The 19,712-nt window shown below is 55.5% G+C and overlaps 1 protein-coding gene across 1 annotated transcript in view; it reads right to left on the reverse strand.

Moving 5' to 3' along the window:
- TBX4 (T-box transcription factor 4) overlaps positions 1-16,732 on the reverse strand; it is a 35,612-nt gene extending 18,880 nt beyond the window's left edge. Inside the window, exons 1-4 of the mRNA XM_059829403.1 lie at positions 16,525-16,732; positions 15,563-15,657; positions 3,170-3,289; positions 1,196-1,343 (exon numbers count right to left, since the gene is read on the reverse strand). Coding sequence (XP_059685386.1) covers positions 1,196-1,343; positions 3,170-3,289; positions 15,563-15,657; positions 16,525-16,680 — 519 coding nt within the window. The 5' untranslated portion in view covers positions 16,681-16,732. The remainder of the gene's footprint in view (positions 1-1,195; positions 1,344-3,169; positions 3,290-15,562; positions 15,658-16,524) is intronic.
- Between the last annotated feature and the right edge of the window lie 2,980 nt (positions 16,733-19,712).

A 19,712-nucleotide genomic window follows, 5' to 3' on the forward strand; every position in this document is an offset into this window, starting at 1 on the left:
CGGGGTCAGCAGGTTGGGGAAGAGGGTCAGTTCCCGGCGCTGCTGACGGCTTGGCGCAGGGCTGGGTTATCACCGTGTCACGCTGCCAGAGCCTGGCTCTGCCGCGGCAGCAACGCGCGGGATGGACACACTTGCTTTTTAAAGTTCGAAATTTGCAGAGAAATTACGAACGCAGCAAGAATTCTGAATTTTTCACAGCGTTTTAAGCTGGTAGGGTCACCCTGCCTCTAGAGTCAACCCCATAAAGCTCCGTCTGATTTAGCTGGGTCAGAATGGCACTTTCTGTACAGCTTTTAGGTGGCATCGGAATAATTGACTCCACGTGAAAACCTGCTCTTTAGAGGCTTGATGCATGATCATTTTAAGCAAGACAAATACACCCCTTCTCTCTCTGTACCCTTCTTCAGGATGTTTTCGCAGCCCCCCTCACCCCCCAAACTGCTGCTGTTGGACAGACTGGCAGGTTAAAAACCACATTTGATTACACAAAGTAGATTCTCTTACCTGTGCTACTAGGAGGAGCTGATGGCACTAAACCTAAAAGGATTTTAAACTCTATCTTCCCTTCCTCCAGCCAGCAAGGGTTGTTTATTTTGATGTGACTTTCGGCTCGGACAGTGCCAACCAGACAGGTCCGTGTTTTTAGATGCATTATCTAAGCACTTGTTTGCCTGGCAGGTTGGAAGCGCCCTTGTGCTAAGTTATTAAATGCACTGTGATAGATAACTGTGTGCTTCCCACTTCTGCATTCGCAATACACATGAATTAAGATTTTCCAAATAAAATACTTCATCTTTTGTAGGGCTGCCAAAGCCAGCTTGGAAAATAATGAGTTTATGCAACCTGTTTCTGCGAGCTGTATGTACTGCGTGCAGCAGCAGCCGGGCTGAAAATCCCACAGTGCTGCCTGGAAAGTTCCTGGGCAGAAAATAAAAAGTCGGTGGCATCCGGCAGGACACGACTGAGCAAGTCAGCAGCTGCATTTCCAAGAGCAGGGGAAGCATGCAGGCGGCGATGGCAGCCCACCTCCCTCAGCATTAAACACTCCCCACCCAGCTGCACTGGCAGCACAAAATAAACGCTGCTCCTCGTTATTAAATTAACTGCCACATCCCAACCAGCATCCCGGTCCAGACACAAATTCGGTATCGCGGGCCCACCTCTGACCAAAACCCTTGCAGAACGTCTCTCTTACATGTCCAAAGGGGTCCAGGTGGTTGTTGGTGAGTTTTAGCTTCTGAAAGGACACCAGCTGCCGCATCCAGTGTGCTCCCGTGGCCGGTGAGTCGGGGTGCACGTACAGCCGCCCCGGCATGGCCGGCTCTGCCTTCCCAGCTACCATCCTGCAAACACAGCGGTTACAGATTGCATCACCTCGGCAGCAGTCACTAGCCCGGATGCAGGAGAGCGTTTTGTCCTTGAACTCAAGCCAGCAACCCTCCCGCCAGCCCTGGGGGGGACACGCTGGGGCACGGGGGCTCGGGGAGGCTCCTGCTGCTCATAGGGGGTTCAAGGCTCCTCGTTTCAGCATCGCGGGCTGGCAGAGTAACCCCGTCTCTGCTCCCGCTTGGTATTTCCTTGGGGCAGTGTCTCTACATGGTAATTGTGTTGGCATTGGTCAAGGAGGAAATCTCGTCTGGGTTTTTGGAGAGGATGAAGCCTTCAAAGGCCATTCTGCAAGGGGAGAGGGTCTCACACACTTCCCCAGGAGGAGGTACCTGTGAGCAGGAGCGGGTACCGGCATGGATGCACCCTCCGCCGCCATGCAGGGCTCCCACAGCCCCCAGCCGGGCAGCAGCTCCGGTGGGAAGAGGCTGCTCTCCGCTGCGGAGCTGCGGGCTGGCACACGGCGCTGCTCCTAGTACCCTTCTGCCAGCTCCCCTTGCCCCCGCGCCACCACCGCCACCGACTCTCACGGACACAAGCCCCAGCCATGACATCAATGGCAACTCCCCCGTTACTGTGCATTGTTCTCCTCTTATAAAACACCAATAAAAGCAATATTACCAAAAACAACAGAGACTTTCCAGCAGCAATAAAATGAAAAGGGGAAACAGCTCTAGGGCTGGCAAAAGCTAAATTAAACAGAGTTAACAACTATCCATCATCTAGGGCTTAATGGTTAAAACACAAAGTGGCCGCCGCGCCGCGGAGGCCCTCAGTCCACTGCTCTTACCCAGCGGCAGTCCAGGACAAAAGCGAGCGGAAAAGGGATTTTTTTAAAAACTAGAGCAGCCCTAATGTGCAAGTAAATTATTACAGTTTTATAGGATGTCACCAGGCTCGTTCCCATTAAGATGACTATGAAGTTTTCCATTGCTCGTCTTTTCACCGGGCAGCAGTCAGTGGAAGGGTTTGGGAAAAGCACAGCGAATAGTCGCGGGGAGGGAGGCTGCTGGGCATATTTGGGGTAAAAATCAAAAGAGAAAACAACACGCTTCCTTCGTCAGAAAGCAAAAATCGTCGCTGCCTCTTGGGTAAGTAACTTTGCTATCAAAAGCACAGGGAAGGGAAGAATAACAGAAGGGAAAGAAACTCCAGAGGAAGAAGGAATGAAAAGAAAAAAACTCTAAACCGGCTCTGGCATTGGACTGCAACAGGGGGAATCGCTGCTCCCTTCGTCTGCCGGATCAGCGTGGCTGAACCAGGGCTTTGAGTAAACCACCCCACGTTCTGCTTTAGAGCTGACCGCCTAAAAGCAAGATATTACTGTAGAAGAAAGGAATTTAAAACTTTTCTTGACTCATGTAGACACCTAATTTTTAAGGCCAAAATGGGCCATTAGATCATCTACTCCAGCCTCCGGTATAATGCAGGCTGTGGCTTTGCCCTCTTACACCTGCATGTGGCCAGATAACCTACGCTTGGCCTAAAGTATCATCTCCTCTGAAAAGACATCCACTCTTGAGCGCTTTGGAAACGAACAATCCACCACCTCCATTAGCAGTTAATCGCCCAGCCTGTTAAGAATATTTTGGTCTATATTTGTCTGGTTTTAACTTCCAGCCATTGGCTCTCGTATCTATCGCTGCTCCACGAAAGAGCTCTGGGATGTTGGCATCCCTCCCGTGGGAAGGTATTTATATTGGTTTCTGAGTTTGCACAGTAAACGGTCGATCCAATTGCAATTTTCTTATGGAAAAGAAGGCAAACAGAAATGTTCTCTTACCATTTATTGTCACAGAATTTATACCGGTGGTCGTCAGCTGGGACGATGTCAATCAACAGGATGTACTTGGTCTTGGGGTTCATTCCGGTCACTTTAACCTTGTAACTAGGAAACATCCTCCTTAGGAAAAGCAAAGGGTCAACATGTTAGTGAGCGACCTGGAGCAGCGCTGGAACCGATGGAATCTTGGAGCAGCGCCCCAAAAGTCAGATCCGCCATGTGATGAATTCACGCTCGGACAAATGAGCTACAAAACATCATTGTTGCTTATACGTCACCTGAACTCACCCTTTCCAGAGCATGGGTTGCACAGGGCTAGCGCAAAACGGAGCACAAATACAGAGGAGGGTATCTAGAGAGGGGTTCTGGGCCAGTGCCTGGAAAAGGTGTGTGCAGAGAGAGATATGGGGGGGTCAACACATCCCTCCTTACGGAAGGCTCGGACAGGGAGCCCTCATTACCCCAAGAGGCTCCACGTGGCTTACGGCAGCCTCAGAAATGCAGATTTCTTGTTGCCATGAACGTGCGTGAAAAGTCATGACATCTAACTACACTTCAGAAGAAACAAAGAAGAAACACGTTCCCAATGTCCATGACACCACGTCCCACCGCATCATCTCCTCACACAGTAGCTGAAGCTGTGTTCCCTGCCACAGACTGAAAACTGAGGATTGGCAAAGCCTGGGGGGAGACTAAGGGTTAAACCCTGCAGTGGTGCAGGCAGCCACCGCTCCTCTGGCCTTCCCAAATTTCCCAAAGTCACAGCACGCTGTTAAACCTTGTTTGAGCCAGGAGCACCGCAGAGCTCCCCGCTGCAAATGCACCCGTCCCACTGATTTACCATTGACTTCAGCGGACATGTAGCGACCAACGCCAAACAGGGAACGTCACATAAACCAGTGTACCATTAAAGAACATTTATGTATATCTTACATATCTAAAGAACATTTGCAAGATCAGAGAATATTTTTTTATAAAGCTATGGCCATGAAACCAGTGTATACAATCACGGTCTGGTCTTGCGATCCAAAGGAAATGGCCCTGATGGGTATGGGCACCGCCATGGGCTTCCCGAGCCCTCAAGTCTGCATCCGGAGCGGGGATTTGCAGGATCAGGCACTTTACATCCTCTGAGCAACTATTTTCTTGGCTCCGTCTTCCCAGCCTCCTCCTCATCCAGTAAAATCCAAGTCCATTGAGCAAACTGGTTCACCGCAGCCTTCAAGCAACCAGCCAGAACAGAAAATTCTCCTTCCCACCGGCATAAGGGGACAGAGGATGAGAATTGCTACAACCTGGAGTCATTCTAATTGCCCGAACTAATAAGGGCCCAAATTCTGATGTTGTTTCTCCATCGGACGTCGCGGTCACTTTGCCCCCTGCCTTCATCCCTCCTTCCCCTGCGCGTTGCCCCCGCTGAGTTAGCCCAGACCTGCAGCACCATTTTGTCGCTGCTTGGGGAGAAGGCAACAAAATGGGCCCTGTTCGAAATCATTTCAATTGACTCTTTTAACCACCCTGCATAAATTCCAGATGTTTACCATGTAATTAGCCAGGACTAAAAAGGGGTGGTTTACCAATGTCCATATTTGATTTTCATTCATAAACTCTGCACCCCTCTTAACCTTGTCCTCCTACAGGTAAGCACCTGGATAAATACAGTAGGACATTTCAATTTGCGAATACACAGCCCAATTCACACGTTGAAAAAAAAATTGCATAAGGAATCCAACCTGAATGCCAAGATTATTTTTTTTTAAAATTAGGCCTTAAAATGACATTTGAAAATGAAACAAAAAAGAGGAGAAATTGATTAAAAAACAGAAATTACACGATTTGACAGTTACTGTGTCGTACCAGACGAACACCCTGCATCGGGGATTTTTATAACATCTAGCTTCTGAATTTCTTTTTTTTCTCAATCATTTCATTTACTGTAGTACATCCAAGCTGCTAAAGTAGCCGGACTGATATATTGTAAATGTTAAGTGCTTTTTTAATGGCATTTAAAATTAAGCTTCAGCATATGGAGTTCATATAGCATGGACATGCCTGAGTTTATAATGTTCTTTAGTATAGCCCTCTAAAATAAATACAAAGAGCCAAAGTACTACTATAATATATACAGCTGAAATTCTTTAAGGATAACAAATGGGGACTCACATCTGATTGAAGGTGTTGCTTAACTTGCAAACTGCTCGGTATCTTGCAGTGGTAGCATTGTACTCGGCAGTCGACAGACCCAGATACAACCAAGTTTGCCAACTCTCTGCATTCTTTTCCAGGAAAACACGGGGTAGATTTTAGTAATTTGGCTGTGCACGGACATTTCATCATTATTATTAGCTGCTGCATTTTGGCCTTAAAAAAAAAAATGCGACTAATATGCTGTCCAGGGACTTGTCAGTTTAATTTTCTTAATGAAAACATATTTCTCAACCCCTTGGCAGAGACTCATTTAGTAAATATCTCTTTGCAATACGATACAAACATGGGTAGTGCGTTTCTGGTGGGAAGGCATGACAAACCGAAGAGCTGGGTCCAAGAAAATGCAGTCATAGAATTTCAATAAAAAAAAAAAAAAAAGGCAAGAGAGAGCACCTAATATCATGTCCTGGCCCTTACTAAATGTCCCATTTGAAAGTGGGGAGCCGAAAATGACGGCGAAGGCACGGGGCTGCACCAGCCCTGCCCGGGAGCGGGGCTGTGCCTACAGTGGGTCTATACAGCTCCCCGTCAGCCCTGGGAAGGGGCCAAAAACCTGCCTGCTTCCCCAAATTTACTCCAGGTCAATGGAGCTACTCACAGCCATAGGCTCTACACTCAGTAGTAGCTTTGCATAACCGGCCCCTCTGCCAAATCTCTGCAGGCAGGAGCTCTCGGGCGGATGGGCGTCTCCGCAGAGGATGCTTCGCTTCGGCCAGCTTTCCCTGACAATAGCTTGCTTCATCATCTATTGCTCGGGGACCAGCAGCGGCAGAAGAATAACCCAGTGCAGCAATAAAAACTTGCCAACGTCTTGCCAAGCTCTGGGAAAGCTCAGCCTGGCTTTGGTGGGAGGTCTGAAGCAAGACCCAGGCAGACCCGCGTTTTACCCACCCTCCTTCCCGCCGCCACGCACAACTCCAAACCGGGTGGGAGCTTCGCCGCGCGGAAACCGCTTACAAAAATTGTGAATTTGGGGCTTCCTGGGGAGCGTGTCCGAGCAGGCGGCATCAGACCCTCGGCGACACCTCCTGCATTGAAGGCAGCTGCAGCCCTGCTGCGGCTGTGCAAACGGGGAAGCTCAGCAAGGTTAAGCGCTGGGCACGTGTGCAGCACAGGATCAACCAACCAGTAATTGGGAGATTAAGAGCAGCAATTCCTGGACTCATCATCTTTTGTTCAGACCCAAAGCCCGGTTGGACACGGTGCCCCAGGGCTGCAGCGAACGCCCTGAACACTGCCACCGTCCCTGGGGTGGGGAAGTCCAGGACTGAACCAATTTCTTCCCCTTCACGCTCATGTTTTTGAAAGCCACGCAAGGTGTGTGTCTAACCCACCAGCACACACGAGGTGCGATGGCTGCTCCCCACCACCACAGCGGGAGCCACGGGGCCACCACCAGCCCCACAGGACCCGGCCGCGAGCCCACGGCGTGCCTGTGTGCCAGCCGGCAACGCACAGGCGGGTGCAGCACAAGCAGCCAAGCATCAGCCCCGACAGTGTCTCCTTCTGCAAAACATCGAGTCAGTAGACCCCAGTTTTGGCCACGTTCAAAAACCCGCTGTTCCCTCCCTCCAGCTCAACCCAGTGAAGAAGGGACCATCCAGACTCCTCAGCACTGTCCTGATGGTCTCCTACGCCCCTCAAAGCTCTCTGCTGGATTTAGTGGCTCTCACAGGCACGTTTCGACCTCCCTCCCTGCCCTGGCAGGGCCACGGTGCTGCTGTGCGACAGCGGCAGCTCTCACTGCCCGTCAGAGGGGAAGAGTTAAACCAGTTTTTCCATTCACACAAGAAAGCTGCCCTCAAAGAAAGCGATCACAGGAGAAAGGCTACGGTGCCTCACTCCTGCACAAGCGGGACCTGTGATACGGCATTAAAACACCACGGTCTGGCAGCCAGTCGCTGGGGGCCGAGGTGCAGGGTGATGCCCCGGGGAGGGCGGAGGGGCTGAGCCTGGCTCTGGGGACCGCGGGCGGCAGGATCGGGACCGGCGTCGCTGGGGCTCGGCACCGCACTGCCACAGCCCCGGCTAAACCCTTCCCCGCAGCTCTGTGCAGATGAAATGTAGCAAAAACAGTAAAAGCCAGGAAAATAAACAAGCAGCACAATTCTGTAGCCCTCCCAAGCTTCAAAGATGATGTGCGAGTGAATTATTTGTTCTGATAATGAAGCAGTCATTGCTTAGCTAAGTTTATGCTAGGCACATTTTATCTCTACATGATATTCACAAATTGTTTTAAAATGAACTGTTAGAATAAGCATCTCTTGTTTATTTATTTATTCTATTACTATCCAATCCCCTTAACCATGGAGCAGTTACTGACATGGAGCCAAAGCTTCTATTACATTCAAACAAAGTTTAATTAATGTGTAATTGGTTGGTTGGATTTGGAAGAGAGCGATAAGAGGAAAGCTTTGCTTTCGTTTGGGGCAGCAGTTCCCAGCCTTTCGGGCTCCCCAGGCTTGGCCACTTCGTGGGCATCTTGCGTTTTAACCCCCATGCGAGCAGGCCTGGTGGGTCCTGGAGAGCTGGGTGACTGCAAGGTTCCCAGGCCCAGTAAAGTCTTATTTTTGGGGCAGGGGACAGCAATCCTGTGCAGCCAGAAAAGCCGAGAGCATCAGAGCTGATCAAAGAGCTCAAAGCACTCATCTGAGCACCGACTGCCCCGCGCCACGCTGCGCACCAGGACCTGTGTGTCCCAGGGACACCGGTTCCTGCCTCGGTACTGCATGGTCTCTGCAAACCCCTCGGGTCTCACCACCCTCCTGCTCACAAGGATTTGATCTGACCTTCCTTCCGACCAGCGCACGGTAAGCAGAGAAGCCATGGGGAACTCAGCTGGTATTTCCATAGAGAAAACTGCATGGAACAAGCCACCTGAGTCCTGTTGGAGCAACCCAAGTCATGTCCTCACCAAAGGCTGTCTGTGGTCTCTGAAGCCCATGGGAATGTGCAGACTGGTGCTCACTGCATCTCCCTGTGGGGTGGATGGTGCTTCAGATACTACCAAGAGCTTCCTTCTGTCCTTTCAGGGGGTAGAAATGTCCCCCAGCCCCTCAGCAGCTCAGCAGCTGAAGTCCTATTTTCAAAAGGAGTTTCGATAGGACAAAGATTTCCAAAGACAGACAATCCTTGATTTTGGGGTGGCCAAGTAAAGCGACAACTGGATTTTCAGAAGCTCCTGTACGGTGCTGTCTGGAAAGGTGGTGCTTATGGCATATCAGGTTGTGAAAGGATCAGGAAAACAAGAAATCACTCAACATCTTGGCTAAGAAGCCATATCATGGCTGAAAGACCACCTCAGAAGCTGCTGTGCATGTAGAGGTGGCTCCAGCGATGATTTCAAAGCACCAAGGCGGATGAGATGCCTACATCCCTGATAATGACGAATGTGGACCCAAATTCTTCTTGAGAATTGGCCATGGCTGCTTAAGGATGCGTCTCCTCATCTTCATTGTTAGGAGGGAAAGGAATGGTGTGCAGAGGCTTCAAGAACCATGTTTCCATTCTGATGACCTTTCTTCTTTTTTCTAATTTCCCTTCTTTTGACAAGTATTTCTTCCATTGACTTAACGCATCTTTAAAAACAATATTCTCCGGGACAGATTAAAACAAATTTGGGGATGTCAGCTGTTTCTTTTAGCCTTTTAAATGGCATTTCCTTTTTGATAGATTCTTGCTTTCAGAAAATACTTTAAAGAGATCAAAGAGTTTTTCAACAGGGTCCCATTTTCCCAGTGTATCCTAACCCTCAGTCCCTTATTTCTCTTATCACCCACGCCACTCCGCTATGACGCTCTGTATACAAAGTAAGAGCAGTTAACTTTGAAGTGCTGGATTAGCCCATGCCAGATCCTTGCCTCAGAATAACAAACAATACAGGTTCAACAGGAGTTCTCATCAGTAGTTCATTTTTCAGCCCCAAATTCACTGTCACTAACACAAGCAACATTGAACTCTCAGTCTATGGACAGATAGGAGAGATTTATCTGGTGGCAGGACCATGACCTAGTGATGAGAAGGTCAGACGGTTAAGGGATTTTTATATTTTGGAATGGCGAGGTTGTATTTTTTTCTTCTGGCTAGCGCATCTGATTTTTAAATAAAACATTGTTTCTCACATACTTGAGAACTTGGTTAGCTGGATGGCTGCTTTCATGGTCTAGAAACATTTCCTCTCTTTGCCCCACGGTAACTTGAAACACGGGCAGGCTTCTTGCCATGGGATGCTTCTCCAGTGCTTTCGTTTTGCCCTAACTGAAGTTGAGCAGAAAAGGTCCCAACGTGCCGGAGGACGGGAGAGGTCGGTGCCGGCAGCCTCCGGCGGCACCAGCAGCACAGCACAAAGGTACCTCAGAGAGAAGCTGTGCAAGAGCCTGGCCAACGACCCGATGCTGCAGCATTTCAGGGCAGGTTTGCTCCCTCTCCGGCCCGGCTCCCTCCGCGGTGCAGCCCCTCCAGCTGCACGGGCTCCGCGGGGGCTGTCGGAGGAGCCGTGGGCAGCCTTGGTGTCGGTGCCAGGCCACGTGCCGGCTCATCGGTGCAGAGCAGGTGATCCGCAGCCCCTGTGCCCATGAGCCTTCGACGCAAAGGCAGAGCCCGAGAGATGGTGGGGATCTTCCCCGGCTGGTTTGGGCTTGACCAAACCCTCCCCTGCAACCCTGGCCGGCGCTGCTGCCGCTCCAGCCTAAGGACCAGCGGGGAAGGCTTTGGGAACACCTTTCACCACGAGCATCCCATGTCCTCAACAAACTAAAAGCAAGGATTGCCGTTTGAAGAGAGAAGCGTATTAAAAACTAAAATCCCATCCCTGCCCTGCTCAGCGTGCAGGAGCTCTGTCTTCCTTGCCCAAGCTGTCGACATCTTCAGCAGCACAGCCAAGAGCCATTGGAGTTTGCTCCTGCTCCTTTCTCGAAAAGCAGGAGTTTGCCCTAACAGGGTAATTCCAGGACCCCGAATTTAGGACTAAGCAGATCAAACATTCCTTAAATATCTACTTTATTTCCAAGTTTTAAATTGATGGCTCACATTCCATCGCTGATCTCGGATATTAAGGTTTGCTTTTGGATCAAAAACCTTTCGCAGAGATTCTTGTAACTGCCTCAAAAGATTCTGGACAAATATTTCCCTTTAATTGTAATGAGAACTGGGCATCCATATGCCCTACAGAGCCATGGAAAATTTAACTTTTAAAGGATTATTCACAGAGGAAAGCTGCACCAGCTTAGCCAAAGCATTTATACTTCTTCAGACCTTGATGTCCTAAAAACTAGTTTTATTTTGGTTTACTAAAGTTGATTAGGAACAGATTTTTTTAAACTGAAATAAGCCACTTTTAAAATGAAACGTGAACATCTAAAGGGGGTTTGCATCTTTTCCACACATGCAAGCTACTTTATTGATCTTTTTTTTTTCTGTGCAGTATTTTCCTACATACGCCTCTTAAAACCTGCTACCATCAAGACTGAAGCTATCTTTGTACCTGTGCACATCCTGCATTCTGGCCAAAACCCAATTTCAGTATCTCAAGCCTCCTCCTGGTCACATCTCTGGGATGGTTGTGCTACCACAGAGGAACGACGCATTATTTTCTCTTCCATAACTGTTCATGAAAAAGTGACCAGACATCCTGTGAACTGGGTTTTTTTTTTACTGATTAGCCGTAAGCTTCATTGAATTGTTTGTTCCTGGCAATATCTGGATAGACACTGCAATGCTGCAAAGACTGGCACCCTGGAAAAACTAGTGAACAGCTAGAGCCAAATAAAGGCTAACAGAAAGGGAGAAATCCTGAGCCAGGAAGATGGTGTGAGCGAAGATTAACTTCCTGCAGAAACAAGGTCTCGAAGATGAGATGTCACAAAGAATTATGAGAGACAAAGTGGGGTTAAAAAAAAAAATCACAATTGTTCAGTTAAATAAAAGCACGTAAGAGCAAGAAGATGAAATTGGAAGGCAAGAGTTATAACGAAGTCTCTCGTTTGCTTTCTGCTTTAGCATACAAGTTCATGGCTGCGGGATGCCTAAAGCCCGGCAGGAAAGGTGTGTGTGTCTGCCTTGTGGGACAGGCCGCGGCTGCGGACAGACAGCTGGACAGGCACACCCGGAGCGATGCACCGCACAGCAGGGCTGTGGGAAGGAATTCAGATGTGCATCTGCATCTCCACCCTCCAATACACCCTGTCCCCGTTATCACCATCTCAATGGATTTTATTAGTTTGGTTTAACAGGACTTCACCGCCTGGAAAATGCGCTTTTTTTTTAATAAACGGGAGGATTTGGGAACAATTATAGCCTTATTGATAAACACAGATATGCACAGCTCGATGTGGGTGCTGGGCTCATTCACCCGTCCCGGGATGGTGACCCGGCCACGCTGGGAGTGGGGAGCGGGGCATGGGAGTGGGGTGTGGGAGCAGGAGCAGGGGGCGGGAGCGGGGTGCGGGAGCAGGGAGAGAGTGCGGGAGCAGGGAGAGAGTGCGGGAGCGGGGTGCGGGGTGCGGGAGCAGGGAGAGAGTGCGGGAGCGGGAGCGGAGAGTGGGGAGCGGGTGCGGGGAGCGGGGAGCAGGACCGGGAGCAGGAGCGGGGAGCGGGAGCGGGGAGTAGGACCGGGAGCAGGAGCGGGGAGCGGGACCGGGACCGGGAGCGGGAGCGGGACCGGGAGCGGGAGCGGGGAGCGGGAGCGGGGAGCGGGACCGGGAGCGGGTGCAGCGGCCGCGGCGGGGCTCGGCGGCGAGAGGCTGCTCGGGGGGTGAGCGGCTCTCCCCCCGGCCAAGGGGCGGCAGCGCCCGAGCCCCGCTGCCCCCCGAAGAGGCCGCTCCGCAAAGGGCCCCTCGCGAGGGGCAGCGCCTCCGGCACCGCGCGTGGCCGCGTTTCCTCTCCCTCCCTGCGGCTCGGGCAGCCCTCGGGTACTCCAGCTCCAGGCCACGGCAAAGACGGGGCAATTTCTCGCACTACTTATAATTCAGCCTTTAAAAACCGTCAACAGAAAATCCTCTGGAGCAGAAATTCGTAATTAGCACAAACCTCAAATCGGAGGAACAAGAAAAGGTCCTGATTTATGGCGCACCCTCTGGGCGCTGCGATGGGCAGGATTTGATGTCTGAAGGAGGCGAGCGGTTTTATGCAAAGTTCAGGGAACTTCGCTAACATAAACTTTTTATCTTTTGATGATCCTTTTAATATAAAATAATCTCTTTTTTTTTTTCCCTCCCACAATGAAGCAGTCGAACATTAAAAAGATAGCGAGCGCATTTTAAAGATGTTTCCACTTTATAAATCAAGCTTTCTTGGCAACAACATGATTTCTATTTCAATGCTGAGCTTGCTGTGTTCTCCTAATGTCTCCTACAGATCAGTCCTAAGAGGGAGTAATAATCCCCCAAAGTAATTCTCAGCCCTAAATTCTCGATAATTTATAGTTGGCTCGTTCTGTGGAGCTCTACAAAGAATGAAACAAATGACTCCCCCTCTCCCCCCCACTAAGTTATCAATATTTGCCTTGTTTATAGAAAAAGGCTATTTTACACCATTGCCATGGAATTAACGCTTCCGCTGAGCTTTACATTTCCTCTCCATTGAGTGAACTTGTCATTAAAGTCACTTTTTTTTTTTCTTTTTGTTGTTTGAAATTTAAAAATCAGGCTTCAATTTCTTTTCGTTTGTGCCCCTTGAGGTCAGACAGACCGACATTTAAGTGATTCCAACTAACTGCATTCAGGGGCATCTCTGTGCCTGCTGGGAGGGGGATTAGAGTCCTAATTAGTGCCTGCAATTAGCCAGTTTCCCTCTTCCCCCCCCCCCCCGCCCCCCCCCAACGCTAAATGCAAGTGCAAACAAATCTCCATTACCCGTCATTTTTTTAATTGGGTCAAGAGGAGGTTTATTATTGCTCCTCTTTGTTTAAATAGCTTGGGTAAAATAAAGTAATCCTTTTCGTTTCGTCCTTTGCATGACGATTAAGGGCATATTCCCGCTGTCGGGCTGCCCCGCGCGGACACGCGTGGCTCCACTCGGGGGGACCGAGAGACACCCAAGCGGCGACGGGATTTAAGTCGCTCGCTTTTCCTGCCGTCCTGACGCTACTTAACTTGGGCCTCTTCGCTTTGGGTGCTGCTGGCGAGCCCGGCCCGGGCCAGAGCCGGGGGTGCCGGCACCGACGCAGCCCCGGTCCCCGACGGCGGCTCCCGCGGCCCCGGCCCGGCAGCGCGACCGGCTGCGGCCCCGCGGCGCGGGCTGCGGGGCTGCCTCGCCCCTGGGCTGGCTGCTAACGGGGCTACAATTACTGCCCTGGAGTCTGCCAGCGTTTGCAGCTGGACGCGGAGGAAAGAAGGGAGGTGACAATTCGGTGGCATCAGCGTTGCGGCCACTGCTTTTTCAATTAAAAACTAGTTAGGGAAAGAATAAAACGGCTGTTAGCTTGCTGGCGCGGCACTGATTTTCACGAATGGAGAATTTGGCTTGGTAACTTAAAAAAGAAAGTTTTGTAGGTCTTGGGGTCAGTCTGCCCATCCCCTCCATCCCATCCCTGCTCAGGAAGGGTGACTGGTGTGCACCGCCAGCTCCACTGGACAAAGAATGTGGGCCTGAGCCCTATACATATGGATTTGTTTAAACAATCCACGTTAAGACTTACAAAGAGATAACATGCACATTTGGGATGCTTAGGGTCTAGAATTTGGTAAAGATATTACGCGTCCCGCACAGACACACTCAGATACTATAAATTAAGGGTGAAATATTTGAGGTCTTGATCCCCTGGTCTTAGCTGACTTAGGTAGCAGACCTATCAAAATGAATCCGGCTCTTCACCTCAGTAGACGCTACAGAACAAGCGCTAAGATTTTATACACCAAAACGTAGTGTGATAAGGATAGAGTTACCTGCACAATCACTTCATAAATAGGCCAAACAGCAAACAAATTGAAGCTCCCCGGGACGTACACCCCTCTCCAGGGGGACTAATGGCAATATCTCGGGTATTAGAGGAAAGCTCCCGCACACCGGAGCAGCACTGCCGGGAACGGGGGAAGGAGAGGGAAACCGCTCCTCACCCCCCAGATCCAAAGCCGGGGGGGTTGGGGTCTGGGGCTGGCAGTGTGAGCCGCAAACAGGGGAGAAAAGACCCCCCCCAGCCCCCCCGACAGCCCTGCACGAAGGGTGAGGGACCACAGGGAAAAAGGACTGCATAGACATTGATTGTGGGATTTTTTTTTTTTTTTCTGCTTGCTCCCCATTATTTGCCTGTCCTCCACACCTCTAGCACGGTGTAAAAATCAGCAATCGCAGGGCATGGCAGAACCGCACAGCTGTGTTAGAATTAAATGGATTTTACTACCTAAGCCTGGCGCTTTTTCTTTTCCAGCAGCAGCGACGCGAGCCCGCTGCCGCAGAAGCCAAGGACAGCTATTTCGGTGCCCGCAGTGGGAGCTGGCTAGTTTTGTTGGGAACCATCCGGCTCCCGGGCTGCTGGTGGTCTGAGGTTTAATTCTGAGGTTTAATTTTTCTGACATGAATTCTGCCATCTCCCACCTGAGCAGCCCGGGTGGGAAGGGAGCCCGGAGCCGGCGCAGGGACGGGCTCCCCGGGAAAGCGAAGGCCCTGCGAGCCGCCGGCCTCCCTCCCGCCCGGGCCTGGCTGCGCACGCCGAGGGGGCTCTCATTTGGGAAAAATCAGTGTTTGTTTCCAAGGGAAGGCAGGATTTTTTTCCACCCGAACAGGCTAAAAGTGGTACCTGACTCTCTTTCAGTTTTGAGATTAAAAGCACAGCCTAAGCCTTCGTATTGCTAAAACTTTGGTACAAAGGATCCCAGCACGGGGCTGAGCGCACGGCGCAGAAAAGGGGAGTGGGGTTTGCTTTGGGAAAAAAAAAAAAATAAAAGTAGAGCCACAATCAGGCTAACATCTTAACAATCCCGAATAATAAAATGAAGAATTACCAAAGAGAATTGGGACTAAATGCAGCAAATGACTCCGCAACTCTTTCTTGCATCCACAATCTCGTTGCCACACTCAAACACATGCACAGTTTACACCGAAAAAATGATCTTACCGAAATCTACAATCACAATGATCATTTTTGAAAATGCCACTGATTGCAGTAGCTCTGCACAACCCAGCCTCGGCAAACAGGGACGTTTCGTACGGCTCAGCAGCAACGCGTGTTCGCGGGGAATTTTCACTAACCTGCCTGCTTTGGTTATTATCATTTCGGTGCCAGCTTCATGAAATTTCTTCCATAGCTCCTTCTCATGGAGATAGACTTTGATGTTTTCGATCGTCTGGAAAAATAAAGATAATGAGAAAGCAAGAACTGGCTGGGAAAACCTGGGAGAGGGGCTGGGAAGGGCGGCGGGGCCGGGCGGCTGCGCACCCGGGACCAGCACCGCAGCCCAGGCGCCGGCGAAGCCGCACCGGCCTCGGCCCTGCCCGTGCGGGAGCAGGATGGGCTCCCAAACCCCCACCGCCCCTCGCCGAAAACAAGAGGAACAAACCCAGGCCGGGTTTAATTGCAAACTTTCCCACCCAGGCGGGACGCTGCGCCCAAATGGATTTTTTTTTTTCCTTTTTATTTTTTTTTTTCGTAGGGGTTTCCGTGCCCCGATGGGGCAGACGGGCCCCGCTGTCGCCCTGGGGCTCCCAAAAACCGGGGCCACGAGCATCCGCGGGGACACCCGGATCCGCTTTCCGCGGGACACCGGGGCAACGCGGAGGCGCCGGCGGGGCGCGGGGGGCGAAGGCAGAGAGGCCGCGGGCGGACCCGGCGTTTTATTTAGGGCGGGGGGAAAAAAAACTAACGAAACCCACCGCCGGGCCGGATCCTGCTCGGGAGGAGCGGCCGCGGCTCCGCCGCCCGACGGGCCCCGATGGCCGCGGCTCTGCGGCGCTCGGGCTCGCCCTTACCGACCTGCTGCACCCGACGGCGGGCGCGGGGCGGCCGGCTGTGCCCGGGGAAAAAATACCATTAAAGAAAAAAAAAAGAAAAGAAACGAAAAATGCGATTTCCTCGCAATTCCCCGGTCGTGGCCGAGGGAGATGCGCGGTGGCGGGAGGCCTGGCTCCGGCACCGCCACCCGCGCTCCGGCGGGGCTGGCGGGGAGAGCGAGGGGCGAAGGCGTCGGGCAGGACGCGGGGCCGGGGGTGCGTACCTGCTCGGGGTCGGGGAGCTGCGGGCTGCTGAGCGGCGTGCTGCTCCCCCCGGCTACGCCGAGGACGGGGGAGCCGGCGGAGGAGTCCGCATGGCCGGGCGCGGGGGCTGTTGGAAACCCTTCCTCGGTTTCAGACAGGCTTTTCTCCTGGAGCATTTCCTTGGGGGGAGAGAGGCGCACCGTTAGCTCGCAGCACCGGGGGCCACGTCCAGCCTCTGCCCGCCCCCCCCAACCCGGGCACGGCCACCTGCGGGGTCAGGCCCTCCCGGCCCGGCCCGCGGTCCTTCCTCAGGCGGCGGCACTCGGCGAGACTGGGACGTGACACCCCCGGCCCCGGGGGAAAGCCGCTGTGCCCGGGAGAGCCGGGCCGGGCCCCCACGGGGGAGCCGCCCACGCGTGGCTGCGCTCCCGCTTGAGGCCCGAGCAGCTCATCTCAGATGTGGCCGCAGCCCCCCCAGCCCCGACCCTTTCTCCTCTCCCCCCAGCCTTTTGCCACCGTGCGGGGCCGGTACCCTTCGGGGATGGCAGCCCGGCCCGGCCGGTCGCTCTGCCCCGTCCCGTCGGGGCTGCGGGGGCTCCGCGACGGCGCTCGGGGCCGCGGCGAAGCGCTGCGGCGGAGCCGGGCGGCGTAAACAGGCGGAGTGCTGGGCTCCGAGATAAAAGGACCCCTCTTAAACTTGGACGGAGACTGGGAAAAGCCAATAAAGATAAGGCCTGACAGCTCCGCCGGGGCTGCCGCGCATCAACCCCGACTTTTACAGCGCTGAGGGACGCGGCCGCCCGCCCCGCTCGACGGACGGACGGACAGACGGACGGGCAGCGCCGGCGCGGAGGTGGAGCGGCCCCGAGGAGGCTGCGGGGTCCCGGCCCCGGGGACCGAAACCGGCGGTCCCCGCGGGGAAACGCTGACGGCACCCGGACCCGCGGCCCCCGACGGAGCGCTCCTCTCCCCCCGCCCGCGGCCCCCGGCCCCTGCCCGGCGCCCTCCCTGCCCCGCGCCGCCAAGGCTGAGCCGCCGTCCGGGGCGGCGGAGGTGGAGAGCGGGGCTGAGACCCCCCGCTCCAGCCACAGCAGAGCTCCAGCGAGCGCTCCAGCCATGCAGACGGACGGACGGCCCGGCTCCCTGCGAGCGGGCACACGCGCCCCGCGGCCCCCCGGGCCGGGAGCGCCCCCCAGCCCCCGGCCGCAGCGGCTCGCCCGGGGCTCGGAGCGCACCGCCGGTTCCCCCGCCGCGCTCGGGGGGACGGGACGGGGCGGCCCCAGCCCGGGCGAGGCGCGGCTGTTCCCGGCGACCAACCCGCACGGCCGGGCCGGGTGACCCGGGGGAGCACAGGTGGGAGGCGGCGGCGGCGACCCCCGAGGGCCCGGCTCCTGCCCGCGGACAGGGCCCCCGGTGCTCCCGGGGACGGAGCCGGGTCGCAGCCGGGGAAGCGGCGGGGCAGGCTGGCGGCGTTCGCCCGGACACAGGCCGGGGGCTCGGCAGGCTGCGGGGCGCCCCGCACCCGCGGACCCCCCGCTCCCTCCCGCCCTCCCTCCGCACCCCGGGAACTCACACGGCCGGCCGGGGGGCAGGAGGCGCAGCGGGGGGCTCCGGGCTTCGCCTGGGGACGGCTGCGGCATGAAGGGCATCCGCGGGGCAGCGCGGCGGCTGCGCGGGGCGCTCAGGCCGGGCGCGGCTCCGCGGCCCCCGATGGCAGCGGCGTGCGGGGCATCCCCCGCTGCGCGGATTCACTTTCCCTTGATCTTGGCGGAAAATGTTCCATAAAGATCCAGTTTGGGGCCTTTCGACTCCCTCCCTCTTTGTCTCCCCCCTCCCTTTTCCCTTCCCCTCCTGTTGCTGACGTTGCCGCTGTCAATCACGTCCCCACAGACCGGCTCTGGCCCGCTCCGCCCGGCCCGGCCCGCTCGCCCCGGCCCCACGCCCGCCCGACGGCCCGCACCGGGGGGTACCGGCCGGGGGCAGCGACCGCCCGGCCCCCGCGCACCGGGCCCGGCCGCGGCCTTCCCCGGCCTGCCCGGCCTGCCTCGGCGCTGCGCCGGGCCTGGAGGCGAGCGGAGCCGCTCGCTGCTCGGGGGGGAGCCCGGGGCGGGGGGACACCCCCAGCCCCACCGCCGCCTCCCAGCCCCGATGGTCCCGGCGCTCCCCGCTGCGCGCCGGGGAGCCGGGCCGGGCCGGGGGCTGCAGCGGGGGCAGGAGGGCCGCGGCGAGCACAGGCCGCGCTGGAAGGGCGCTTGGCCCGGCGGGCCGGACGGTGCAGGGCGGCGGGACCCCGCGGCAGGAGCCGGGGCCGCCCGGGAGAGGCGATGGGGAAGGCCCGGGCCCGGGGGGGGGTCACGCTTCGGGAGGGGTCCGCAGCCTCCGGCGGCCTCCCCGGCCCGGCTGCACCGGCAGCCAAACTGCCCGTGACCCGCCGGCCTGGGGCCGCCGGTCTTCGCGTGCGGGTCTCTCCGAGAGCCCGGGGAGGGGGACAGGGCTCCCGGTGCTCCCCCGGGTCGCGAGAGAGAGCCCCGAGCCTTGCCCCAGGGCGGGCAGAAGCTGGGCGGCCGCAGACAGAGCGGCGGCGAGGCCGGGCCGCCGGGGCCGCCCCGAGGTGAGCGCGGCGGGGGGCAGAGGAGCTCCCGGCCCCGCACAGCCCCGCGCAGGAGCCCCCGCACTCTCCGGCCACGGGCACCGCCTGCTCGGGGCCCCCACGGCCAAGCCAAACCCCCAAATCATGGGGAGAGCCCCCTCGGGAGAGTCCCCGAGCGCTGTCGCGACTGAACGGGCCACTTCAGCTCTGCTGTCGCGATTACCAAGACTCACACACCACCACCCCCCCCGCAGCGCTGCTGTCGGGGCTGCCCGCCCTGTGCTGAGCGGCCCCTCGCTCCCACCCGCGGCCGAAACGCGCCCAGGTTCCGCGCTACCCCCTATCGCGACAGCCCCACTGCTGCGCCCCGCTCTATATCGCGACAGAGCCCCGCCTGGCTCTGCTCTGCATCGCGCCCCCCGCGCACCCACTCCGCCGGGCCGGGCCCCGCTCCGCGCCCCCGGGGCGGGAGCCGCTTACCCGAGCCGGCCGGTGCCGGGCGGGCGCCGAGGTGCCGCTCGCCTCCCGCAGCCCGGGCTCACAGGGACACCGCCATGAGCCGGCGGGGCTTCACGGGGCAGGATTTTTATCGGGGTTTTCTTGAAAGTGAATTTAAAC

The sequence above is a fragment of the Gavia stellata genome, chromosome 25 (genome assembly GCF_030936135.1).
Source record: "Gavia stellata isolate bGavSte3 chromosome 25, bGavSte3.hap2, whole genome shotgun sequence".
In the NCBI taxonomy this organism is placed as follows: Eukaryota; Metazoa; Chordata; class Aves; order Gaviiformes; family Gaviidae; genus Gavia; species Gavia stellata.